Source organism: Thermobia domestica, chromosome 6 (assembly GCF_964235325.1).
Source record: "Thermobia domestica chromosome 6, izTheDome1.hap1.1, whole genome shotgun sequence".
NCBI classification, from domain to species: Eukaryota; Metazoa; Arthropoda; class Insecta; order Zygentoma; family Lepismatidae; genus Thermobia; species Thermobia domestica.
Genome location: NC_137459.1, coordinates 40,764,005 through 40,777,768, shown reverse-complemented (window position 1 = coordinate 40,777,768; position 13,764 = coordinate 40,764,005). Strand labels below are relative to the sequence as shown.

At 37.3% G+C, this 13,764-nt stretch overlaps 1 protein-coding gene across 3 annotated transcripts in view; it reads left to right on the top strand.

Annotated features, from left to right (window-relative positions):
• LOC145687958 (transmembrane protein 8B) overlaps positions 1-13,764 on the top strand; it is a 1,033,730-nt gene that overhangs the window by 257,660 nt on the left and 762,306 nt on the right. For all 3 annotated transcript variants that reach the window (XR_014131821.1, XM_081761557.1, XM_081761558.1), the window contains exon 2: positions 2,741-2,906. Coding sequence is in view for 2 of the 3 variants with exons in the window: in XM_081761557.1 (XP_081617683.1) it covers positions 2,741-2,906 (166 nt within the window). In the remaining variant the exon portion in view is untranslated. The remainder of the gene's footprint in view (positions 1-2,740; positions 2,907-13,764) is intronic.

The following is a 13,764-nucleotide window of genomic DNA, read 5'->3' as shown; positions in this document are numbered from 1 at the left end:
CGTAAACAAACAAACAAACCTTCTGATTCTATCACGGCAAAAGTTTCTTTTACTAAATTCCATCAATGATGTATTTTTTGCCTGATATATATGTAATATATAATATAATATAATATAATAAAACTAGCAGAATACGAGTTCTTCGTACGGGGAGAATACATTTCAGTTTGGACATAAAGGGGTGAATTTGGATTTAAAGAGCATCGGAAGTGTCACTTCTTGTCTTAACATCCCCGAAAATTATGCATTCGACACTAATATTCACTAATATTAGTCACTTTTGATCATATATAATCCCATTCCCCAAGTTGCGAGGCTGAATTTTGATTTAAACAGCATCGGAAGTGTCACTGTTCATCTCAGGGACCCCGGAAACTATGGATTGGACACTAAATAGGTCCATTTCCATCATTTTTAAATGTCTAATCACTCCTTTCCCCCCAAGTTGCACCCTCAAATTAACATGATGAAAACCATTCCAGACCCGAATCTCGTCTATACTGAAAATTTGATCGAGATCGGTCGAGTGGTTCGAGTTAAGTCACAAACATAGTCAGTTTCAATTTTATATATTAGATAACACGTTCATCGAGGGCTTAGACAAACAACAAAGAAGGCTCAAATGGTCACATTAATTTTTAAGTTACCCGAAAGCTTTTCTGCAGCACTTATTTATTAGAAGTGATTTGCTTTGGTCAGATTTTTTTTTCTTCGAACGTGATAACCAAAACCATACCGATTAATACATAGAAATATTCAAAAATCTTAACACTTTTTGAATGTTTATTCAATTTCGATTATTACAACGATTTTTTATACCAAAGCCCGTATGCGACATAGTCCTAATTCGTACACTTCTGATCACGAAAGCTAGACTGCCTTCCAGAGACTAAGTCCAAAAATATTGAACCTAGATACTTACGTCCCTCTGATCTGTGCTTACTGAGAATTTTTCCTCTATTCTGACTGAAAGTAACATGCATAGTCTTACAAGAGCAATAGACCGTACCGTAAATATAATAATAATAATAATAATAATAATAATAATAATAATAATAATAAATAAGAGTTTGTGTGCCTTTGTGCAGCCTGGGTACCAGACAAGTGGACCGAAAGTTATCAAATTTGGGTCACGGGTACCTTGGTCCAGGCCCCAGACCAACGAAGCTTCCTTTTCAAAATTCAAATCGGGGGGTCTCAGAGGGAGCGTTTACCGGGACATGTAAAAGTAGTAGAAAATGACCGATATTAGTGTCGTGTTCATAGTTTTTGCGGTCGCTGAGATCAGTGGTGAAACTCTGATCGCATTAACTTCCAAATTCACCCCCTTCGGCTGCGAGCCTGGGTCACCGGGGGAGATACCGAGACATGTAAAAATAATCTAAAATAACCGATATTAGTGTTAAACCCATAGATTTCGCAGTCGCTGAGATCAATGGTGACACTTCCATTAGCGATGATTTTCAAATTCAGCTATGATTGTATACGGGCCGGGGTCACCTGCGGGAGGCGGATATTATCGGGACATGTAAAAATAATCCAAAATGACCGATATTAGTGTCAAATCCATAGTTTTCGCGGTCGCTGAGATGAATGGCGATACTCCCACAGGCGTTGACTTCCAAATATAGCCCCCATGCGAAGAATGGGTATTTCACTAAGTATAATATAAAATCGTAAAGATAATAGAATACATTCGATATTCATGTCAAATCCTTGGGATGAATAAACTGCCAATGTCGTTTAAGTGCAAATTCACCATTCATGCATATCCTAAGGAAAAGGAGGAGCTCAAATACTTAACACAAATCTATTCTGCATTGAGAAAAACTGATATTTTGGCTAGTATCACACAAGATGGTTCATAAAAAAAAGGATATCTCATGAATCGTTAAAGTTAGGGAGACTAAGCTCGGCCTATAAACTCCTCATTATAAATGACTGAAAATGTCTCTAAACTTTTTCTTTTAGTTAGCTGTTAAAAGGGAAAAAAATATAATATTAAATTCGTTCCTTTATTTAAAAAAAGTGAAAATTCGCTTAATTTGGAGGTGCGAAATTCAGTATTTAAACTCTAACTAAAAATAAGTAAATAAAGCTAATACGTTTTGCAGCATTTTCTATTAATCCACTCCTATAGAAGGAATACGGATAGTTTCTATATTAATGTTTTTTGCTTTACTCTGAAAAACGTCGAATGTGAAGATTCGCTGACGTTGGATATGTGAAATTCAGTACATAAATTCTTCATTAGAAACAAGCGGACACGTGTTGGAACGTTTTCGAAAATTCGTCTTCTAGAGAATAGGAGGGGTAAAATTGCTATGATATTGATGTTCCCTGTTACGTTCGTAAACCTCGTTCTAATCTTGCAAATAACAGATAATTTTTGTAGTTTTAAATAGAAAATGTAATAAGCGAAAATTTATTACTAATCTTCGTTAACATTTTGGAAATATATTCTTTCTTTCATCAAATACATTGTCAGAACTGTAACCCAAGTTAGTAATAATAACTGTTTTCTATTGTTATATTTTTCTTTAAATTATACGTAGTTCCTAAACTAGAATCACCACTATTTACAGTAGATAGAATTTTTCTGTGTTTTTCTGTCAATAAAGTGGAACTTTGGGTTTAATATTTCCCTTGTGTGTGTTTAACAGTGAAATGTATAGATTATTAGCGAACTTAAACCTTTTGAGCTTTGTAAATATATTTCTCTTTTTTTCTTTTATTACAGATAAAACGCTACAGATTCAAAAACTAGAACCTCGCCAGTTGTTTGAATTCCGCGCCTACAAAGATGTGCAGATATTTCATTATCATATTCCCGACCAAACGAGCCTCGCGTCCTGGAGTTTCACTGCCAAAGAATTACAAAAATGTGAGCCACGCAACGTCTCCGTGTAAGTAAAGCATATTTATTATTGCATGGATGTAATGATATTTGTTGTAGTCTTACAGGAAAAAAAAAATAGTGGCAAATATGGGAATTTCAAAAGAAACTTTTTATTATTATGCCGTTCCGAGCACAATACAACATTCAGTTCCGTGAATGATAATGGAGGAGATAATATACACTGGATTCGTGTCTCAAAATGTTAGTACAGATTTTATGTTCATGTCCGGAGATAGTGCAGGTCAGGACTGTTGACCAGAATGTTCCTCAACCACGCTACGTCTCCAGCTGTGTTAATAGGCGCATTTTTATAATAACCATGACGTCATTACCCAGACACATTTGGACTATAATATGCATGTGATCCCCTAAAATGGCGACATAATCACGGGCATTGACACGGCCAGTATGTGCCAGCACAGGACTCACCGGAAACCGGGATACTACGGCCCATATTATCACAGTGGCCGGCGCACGTCTACATGGCTCGTGGATTGAAACGAAATAAACAATGACTCATCCGACTATACACGTTTCCAGTCATGAATGGTCCATGTTTCATGTTCGTGGCACCTTGTGAAAATCTGAGGTTGTCGACATAGGGTGTGGGTGGTGCTGCTCGAGTTCCTCCGTCACTTATATCATAGTCGTACGGTCATTCTGAGTGACAATCTGTTTTAATGAACGACAAGACCTGTCGCTGAGGTTTTTATCCGACCACTGTTCTTTTCCATCGATGTGGTTTTGCCATGAATTTTGTAATCTTTCTTCACCTTGGACACTGTTCCTAGCGATTGACTCAACGCTTTTGCCACTACTATCATGCTTTCACTATACATCCGAGCATGAACAATTTACCCTCTTTGGAAATCAGAGAGATCGTTCATTTTACACCATCACCATTTGCTCAGCTCATTGCACAGTGCCGTCCTACTACACCTTACGTTGTACAGAGTTTTCCGTAACACATGACTATCAATAGTTCGTCGCTGCAGTCACTACTTTACTGCTGGCAACCCAGACATTTGCTATGCCAAACCCTAGACGTTTACATTAAATTGAGCAATATCCGTACAACTGATGTCCTGTTGACCCCTGATTCTGGTGACATACGGCGTGTTCTGCCCGTTGGACTCTTCGTGAATAGTGCCAAGATTATTGCCGATGTTTCCTCATCAGTAGCAGTTTTAGAGCTACCTCTACGAGCCTTGTTCACATCTCTTCCCCACTTTACGGAAATTTACCGTTAGTAATGATTCCATGTGAAATCATTGTTACCCTGCATTATGGTCGTTAAAATGAGCAGCTGTGGGACGAAAGCTCTGTTACTTATGTTAGACCTGATCATTTTTACCCTTTAGTTTTTTGTCATTATAATGTTTGATTACCTAGTGTATTCAGAAAAAAAAACTTCGTGTTATCATATAATACTGTCTCTATTGAAAAACATAACCTTGATCTAGCATGGCTCTTGTCAGGATGACAATCATGAACCGGAAATATCGTTATACTTAAGATTACTGTTCTGATGTACGCTATAGGTTGATGAACTGGAAATGGTCGTTTCGGTCACTTTCGTTTCGAAGAAAGAAGAATGTCCTAAGACTTTTTGACCCATCCTCTATACTATTCTTTCTTTATGAATTAATATATTTTACCGATAATTTTAGATGTATTAGCATCCAGATTCTTAATCCACACCGAAGGCGTAGTGTATCTAAAAGTTCTAATATCTGATTACGAAAATTAAACAAGCTAGCGGAAGTAAAATCTTGAGTTATATGCGAGAAACACTATTATTGTCGTGTAATAGATAAACTGTTGAATAAACAAAAAACTGCTATAACATTTTGATGGCTTCCCGTTAAAAGCTTTGAAACCATATAAGTTAATATCCAAACTACATTTGTTTCATAGTTTCGTATGTGTTGAAGGGAAACAGGAAATAACAACGGCATATTAGTATTATTATTTCAGTAATACAGGAAATAAGTTACGTTTCCTGTTCAGCTAAGCTTCATATTCAATTGATGGAACCATAAGCTAAACGTAGTGAAACATAGGCTTATTGCAATTGCAGGAAATCTACAGAGAATACAGATCTGCTCCTGTTGATATTTTTATGTATCTAAAATATATTTAGAACGGTGCATTAGGTATCGAAAAATATTGGTATTTTCTGCCATTGTGTCGAAGAAGCAACCTGTTCAGTTTTTTTAAAAGTAGATTAACCCTTTAGTTTATTTGGTTGTTATTGTTTTCTTTATGCATTACGTAGGTAAATGTAAATAGATACAATATTTTTCCCGATATTACTTGTGCGAGATCAAGTTAAAGGATTAATGCTACTTGGCACCAAAGTGATACACTTAATGACAAAGCTTGATGCCTGCGTAGGGCAGTCGCTAACACTCTCGCTTTCGGTGCGAGCGGTCCCGGAATCGATTCCCGTTGAGGGCACTCGGTCGATAAATGTTCATAAGCTTTGTCAGGCCACCCACCCTGAATGCATACCAGGGAAATGCCGGTATAACATAACCTGGTAACCCGGTACCTGGTAACATATAGGTACCAGGCCGCTTCCTTCCTTCCTTCGTTCCCTCCCCAATCTTTCTTCCTTCCCTTTTCGCGGATAGTGTGCTCGCCGAGGTGCCTCATCCCTCAAACATGACAGGCTAACATGGCCATAGATGCCGAAAGCCCAGAAATCTAAATCCTAATCCTAGTGCAGGGCTAACATGGCCATAGATGCCGAAAGCCCAGAAATCTAAATCCTAATCCTGGTGCAGGGCTAACATGGCCATAGATGCCGAAAGCCCAGAAATCTAAATCCTAATCCTAGCGCAGGGCTAACGTGGCCATAGATGCTGAAAGCCCAGAAATCTAAATCCTAACAAAGATTGATGCCAGTCTCAGCAGAAATAATGTGATATAGAAGATTGTGATACAAGTATTTTTTAATGTTAGACAAGGAAAAACAAGAATTTTAGGAATGATCAAAAAGTTGATCAAAAGATTACGATCTTGGCCAATAATTAGATGTTGGGTCAGGAGCCACAAAATTTTTGAACGGCCTCGAGATAAATCTAGTTTCCGTATATTTTACGGAATAAGCACATCAAACTGAGTTAAGTGGTAGTTTGATGCAGTTCTCCAGATATAAGACGTACAAGAAAACGTTTGGTTGAATGAAATATATTGGATTTTTTGGATCAGGCACCACAAAAATTTTTAATGGTCCCTAAATCGAGATTTGGTATTTTTTTGCGGAATAAGGACATCATACTGAGTTAAGTGGTAGTTTTGGTTTGGCTACAGTATATGTAGTTATCGAGATATAAGGCGTACAAGATGATTTGTAATTTAATGAAATATATTTGATTATTTTGGATCAGGGCCCACAAAAATTTTTAATAGCCCCTAAATCCAGTTTTTTTTTTTTTTTTTTTTTACGGAATAAGCACATCATACTGAGTTAAGTGGTAGTTTTGGTTTGGCTACACTATATGTAGTTCTCCAGATATAAGGCCTACAAGAAAATTTCTGTCTGAAATATATCGGATCTTTTGATCCAAAAATGTAAATTATGATATATTTTACAAGATAAAAATAGCTTGCACTCTTTGTCCTCATTGTCCTCACTGACACTTTCGGTCAGACCTCTTTCACAAGATGGAAACTGTGTGATCGATAACACTCTGCCGGTAGACATTGCATCACTGAGTGTGCCAGATAAGGTCCTGGAAGAAGCAGAGTGTATCATCATACCTGTTCTGCACAATGGGCGTGTCTTTTACTCTGTTGTTAATAACGTAACATCTTTGAAGAAAATAAGGTATATCTAACCCAGCTTGACGACTTTCTAGAAGATCAGATCATCGACCAGTTTGAATGAATCAAATCCCATGAGTGGCAGACCAAGATTTCCTGGTTCTACGAAGTTTAGCTTCAATTCTGGCAGATTCCAGTAGCATGGAAATGTGAGCTGACATTTCAGTTCAGAACATTTTCACAACGTAAATGTTATAGATATCCTTTATTAGCTCCCAGCATAAGCATACAGGATCATATAGTTTCACACTAGCTAATATATATATATATATATATATATATATATATATATATATATATATATATATATATATATATATATATATAGTATGGCGCTAAATTCGTTCTACAAAAGCAGAGGAGTGATTCCTGAGAGTAAAATAAACAAAAAAAAAAGTTTCAATAAACATAGGGCGAAAACCTCATAGTTTACGTGTTATATGAACACATGAAAAAATGAATTTTAAAGGTTCATAGCTTCAAAACTATGGGACCTACTGTACTTGGGTCAAGACTTCACTTAGGAACTAAAGTCTGTTTCAGGCAACCTGATAGTAAACTCCCCTACCTCCCACTACTTACTACTGCAGAAGGGGAAGGCAAGTTGTTAACCTTCACAGGGAGGGAAGCTTTTCAAATAAACAGAATCGTGTAAACTCTAAATTCGTACGTCAATTCGCTCGCACCTGATGTTGAGAAAGCACTGGTGTTCCTTTTGGCTATCAAACCCGAGTGGAAGGCGGAACACCAACATTCACCTGTACTTGAGTGTGGTGGGGGGGAAACTTCTTCTTTTTCCTATCAGGTTATGTGAAACAGATTATAGTATGTGCTCTATCCAAAAATACGTGTTTTAGAATCCTAATGTACTCACGAAACAATTTTTATGGAGGTAGTTGGAGAGTACTTTATATCATAGGCCCGTAGTCAAACTCCCTCTATAAAAATTGTTGTGGAAGCATCTGAGGATTCTGAAACGCGCATTTTTCGATAGGGCACATACGAGTTCCTAAGTGAAGTCTTGACCCGACTACGGTAGGTCCCATAGTTCTGAAGCTATGGACCTTCAGAATTCATGTTTTCGGCAGCCTATAACACGTAAACGATGGGGTTTTCGCCCTATGTTTATTGGTACTTTTTTGTTTGTTTTACTCTCAGGAATCACTCCTCTGCTTTTGTACAACGAATTTAGCGCCATACTATATATATATATAATCTTTGAGTTTTACGTCCCACGTCCCACGGTTATGCCGGTTAGGCTAAAGGAGACGGTGATAAGTAATGAATGAAATGGTGGAATGAAGAAAGTGGGAGGAAACAGGAGAACCCCGAGAAAACCCACGCACACGGTGTTTGTCCACCACAAGGTTCACTTGGCGGGGGCTGGGATCGAACCCGGGACCCCAAGCACCAGAGGTGAACGCTCTACCACTGAGCCACCGCGGCCCCCACTATATATATGTGTGTTATTTTATTTATCGGTAGCTACTGGCCGAATCTGAACAAAGTTTGGTTGCCCAGTAGCCGATCGTCAAAGAAATAAAGACCATTTATTTGGTGGCAGAGCTCACAACCGTTTGTGTTCCACAACTGTCACGCAAGGAGCTTCTGAGTTCGTGTGACCTCTGCTTGTTTGCCAATAAATTTCCGACTCCAATTAACATATCACGCGCGACGACTACATGAGCGTGGGTTTATGGAAGTTCATCTGTCGGCAGTATTCAACTCAAGAAGTTTCAGAAGAATTGGCCTAATTTAGTGCAGAGGGCATTCTTAATGAACTGTGGGTTTATAGGGCACTATACTAATATCAGATGTCAAGTTTTCTTACTAGAGTGAATGGCACTTACATCGCACGAACTACAGCCCAAAGAAAACCTTTGAAAGGGATCAGATCGCACATACTGATATCTTGGAGGCATTATGTAGGTGATCCTACACCCCTTCATGTGTATGGCGGGATTATAGTAGCTACCAGATATTCAAAGATATGATTCTGTAGCAATACGAATGTCTGTTGAGGGTAAAATTGAATCAAAATTCCTTTCTTGGACTTCTATAACTGCTTACAAACCTTGGATAGCTAGCTAGTAATTTAGAGTAACTTGCTGCGCTCATATTAAATATGTTTCCGATCTCTTTTGAATAAACCTTTAAACAGATCATCCTATCCGTCAGTCCATTCCAGATTTGGAAATAGCGTTGGTGCAAGGAAACTCTATTCTGCAACAAAACAGACTATTCTGGTTTAGAGTTTGCTACATCTTTGTTCTAAATTCATACCTGCCAGAAGATATTAATATCACATTAAAATTTATGCATAATGTTAAACATGTATGCACACTGCTACGCAATGTAATACGCTGTGCTTCAAAAATCAATGTTTATACCATTCTGCAGTGTTTCAGTCATGATTGTTGTTTTATTCCCAAATATTGTCTCCAACATTTTCATGCAAATTTACATCCATTTTGGTACTATTATTTGAATATACGATCAAAGATACCACGAGCTTTAAATTTGTGAACATGCATGTAAATAGGATCCAAGTCTAGACATGTAGGGTAGTTATAAAGCAAGAAAATTATTGGAAAAATGCGATTTTACATGAAGTGTAAATCAAATTTAGTTCAATATTTCGACCTTGATACTTCATTTCATTGACTGTGCGGCCAAGATATTCTGTGTCAATTGTTGTACAAAGACAATTCTGATTGAGGACCGTAGTGGATGGAGGCCTATCAATTTAGCTCAAATAACCTATCAGTAATAACTGGATACTTGGGATAATAGTTTCCTCACGACACCTGGAGTTTGGTCGTTCAGAAATGCTGACCTCAATCCCAGAGATACTTGCAACACTGTACTTATAGATTTAATGAGAGAGATACTGCGGATAAGTAATCAACAAACCGTTAATTTCCAATTTATATCGATAAATCAAAAATGATATTGAGAAATAAGTAGACTGAGAATAAGAATTAGGCATTCTCAGAGTAACATATCCTGAGACAAGGAGCTACTATATAGAATGATACTACAAACTTAAGGAAGGTTTTTGAAGAAATTCTATTTTCGCCACTAGGTGGATGATGTGTGTGGTACCGTAAACCTAAATTACGGAAAAGAAGCTTGTAGAATAAGTATTGCGACCATGTGGTCTCAATCCCATTAATATCGCCATTTAAAAAAATGGCTGTGAAAATGCGGGATTTGGATCGTGGTTGTTAGACAATAAAATGGGAATGGTTGCTCTCAACTCACTCATGTTCGAAATTATTCATGATTTACCGTTTGAAATGACATGTGGAGGATGGAGAACATGCATGTAGAGCAAGTTTTGTGTTAAGGTAATGTGATTGATGTTTATCAAATTCCATTGGTTTACATAAATTTTAGATGTCCTATATAATTTACAAAAAAAAATACCTTTATGGAAGTTGCACGCCATTCTTGATCCTTCTTGAATGTAAACGTAGAAAATGTTTACTCCTTTCTGAGATAAAACTTTTGAGTACTCTCCTAGATCGCTAACTGCACGGCTGGAACATCTAGAACACCATTTGTCCTCTCTTTCGACTACCTTCCAGGTCACTTTGGAAAATTTTGCTGTTGCATTTGTCAAGGACTAACATTCCCCTCCTAAAGCAATCGACGATACCTCTCTAGTAATCTTCAAAGACAGCCAAGTTCACCGTCAGGATTCTTCGAGATCAAAGTCGCTTTTGTGAAGAGAGAGATAAAAATATATACATTTCACTGACAACCAGATCCAGCGGAAAGAGCGGAGAAAGAAATAGCTTAACTGTATATTCTGTTTCAGGTCACGAGATACTCTTTAACCTTTCACATTTTAGTCCATCGTATATACAAAAGCAATTTTACGTGAAAAAAAAAGTGTCTGAAGTCGATCCATTTGCTTAGTATACGTTATATGATCTTTTGGCGCTAAGAAAGCTGTAATGCGGCGCGGTTTTTACTGAGAAGTCAAGAAAGTATTTTTTTATGTTTGATATTCCGAGCACATTTACAAGGTAGATATATGTATTACTCAATCTCTATACAATAGTAGCTACTGATGTTTTCTCCTAGTTTGATATGGGAGAAGTGACTGACGTTTTCGAAGATTTTTAAAATTCATTTTAAACGAAGCATACTCAACTAGGGAAAATAATAACGTTCCATACGACATGATTTTCATAAGTTAGTTGAGCCAATATATTCACGGGGTGTTTTAAAACAACACCGACAACGTTTAGGAGGTGATTCCTGACACCAAAATAAGATGAAAAGTATAGACCAACCTGGGTGCACAAATGCTTCCTTTCGGAGTTATAGGCTGAAAAAATGAACTTGAAAGGTCCATAGCTTTAAAAACTATGGGGCCTACCGTAGTCGGGTCAAGACTTTACTAAGGAACTAACATGTGCTCTATCCAAAAATGCATGCTTCAGAATCCTGCAGTACTTCCGCAACAATTTTTATAGAGGTGGTTGGTGAGTACTTCAGATAATATGCCCGTAACCAAACTGCCTGTACAAAAATTGTTGCGTGAGTACCTTAGGATTCTGAAACATCTATTTTTAGATAGAGCACATATTAGTTCCTAAGTAAGGTCTTGACCCGACTAAGGTAGGTCCCATAGTTTTGGAGCTATGGATCTTTAGAATTCATTTTTTCACGTTTTCGGCAGCCTATAACTCCGAAAGGAAGCATTTGTGTACCCAGGTTGGTCTATACTTTTCGTCTTATTTTGGTGTCAGGAATCACCTTCCAAACGTTATCAGTGTTGTTTTGAAACACCATATATAATATTAAAATATGGTGTTTCAAAACAACACTGATTACCTTTGGGAGGTGTGCTGGAAATGCTTCCTTTCGAAGCTATGGCCAGCTGAAAGCTTGTCGAAAAAAAAAAAAGCTTTCTAACTCGAGAACAAAATGTTGGATCAAAGTCTGGTAAAAGGGAATGATCATTAGTTTTAGTTGTGGATTCCATTAATGAACATTTGGGTGTGGTACAGGGGCAACGCAAGGATGACTGCAAAGAAACTGTTGAATTCATCGGGTAGTTTTATCAAAAGTTGAATGAGTAAAATAAACTATTATAACGAAATATAATATTTCAATGAAAAAAAATCATAGTATATCATTTAAGTTAGAACACTGTTGATTAGAAAAGGGGAGAGACATACATGTTTCATTGATCTAATTTGTCTCAGTATAAATAAACTCTCGGAGGAAGAACTAAAACGAAACGAAGTACTTAACATATCTCACACACCTTTTAGGCTAATGGAGACTGATGATATATATGTTTACTATTGCGAAACAGTTCGTGGAATGAAAGTGTAGGAGGAAACAGGAAAACTCCGAGAAACGCACAGACACAATGTTATCCACTACAAACTTTAATGGTCTTGGATCGAACAAAGGACCCCCTCACAGCACACGTGAGCACTCTATTACTTACTTAGCCATCGTGCTTCTATTTTGGAGAAGGAACTGGATTTCGATTTGTGTCAGTCGAGTAAATATACCAATGGACAAAAAGTACTGACACTCAAAAATATGGAATTGATAATTTTCTTTGTCTAGAAACGGCAGGCACGTTTTTATAGGTCAATTATCAATTGGTGGATCACGTTCCTCCAGGGCTCGCAGAGAGATTGTCAATGAGTAGAATGATTAAGGTAGGTTTTAGTAACTTCTTATTGTTTTTTACTTGTAAGGAAGAAGGAGCTAGCAATAAGGGACCGTAGTGTTTAAAAAGTTGAGAATTACGGCTCTAGGTTAATTGCAAGGAAATGTAAATTACATGAATAACGTATAGAACACCAAGTAGATTCGATTTATGAGTCTGAAGCATTATTAGTAGTATCATTGAGAACAAATTAATTCATATAGGTTTCTAATTGTGGAGGAAGGGGGATATAAAGTTATACAATCCCGAAGTAAAGCAGCTCATATCCAGACGGCAAATACATATTGAAGTGGCAGGGGACTGCGTCAAGAAATAGTTCATTAAAGATCAATTCATATTTGATAAGAACTAGACATTAACATGTGATATTTACTGCACACCCTTCGTATTAGGTTATTTCATACTACGATGCACAACATTTACGAGATGTCTTGAGATCGATTCTACAAGAACTACGAAGTCAGCAGAAGTGAACTAAGTTCTGTAAACTGCTTCACGGGTCTCAATAACTGTTCCTTAATTTAGAAAACATTCAGTTTGAAGTATATTAGACTCGGAGGAAGCTAATATATGAACTCACTGAAGATTATTTAACAGTGACGAAACCAGATTTAATTTCTTGGAGGGAGAGGCAAATGACGGACAGAAAGAATTAGGGGATCAGAAAAAATTGGGTACAGAACAGACTAGATCTAAATCACTTGACCTACATTACAACACACAATATCTGGGGTGGGGATGAGATCGGATATCACCACCGGAGGCAGACGTTTGCTCTCCTTCAGCCTTCTGGCTTTGTCACTGATTCTTAACTTTTTCATAATTCAGTGCATCTTAAATGTATTAGGACATAAAAATAGAAGGGGACCGCGAAGGAAATGCGACCATTAAACTTGAACTAGAGAAAGTGTAAGAGTAATCAGAATATGCGACTCTGTCTTGGTCACCAAACACACACACACACAAAAAAAAGAGATATGATTGAAAGAATACAGTCAAAATTCTGGAGGTTACTTGCTTATAGAAAAACAGGCATGTACCCAAAATGCGAGTCGTATTCAGAAATAGTACAAAACTTCAATATGAACACGTTGAAATAACGGAGAGAACATACGGATCTTTCATTTTTACACAAATTACTACATGGTAAAATTGACTGTCCCAATCTTACTTCGAAGGTTCAGTTGCATGTCCCATCAGGTAAAACCCGCGTAGGAAATAGCAGTACATTTTACTGCAGAAAGGCAAGAACAAATATCCTCGCTAAGTCTCCTATATGGAGAATGTGTGCGTCCTACAATTCAGTTCAAAGGATAATTGCTATAGATGT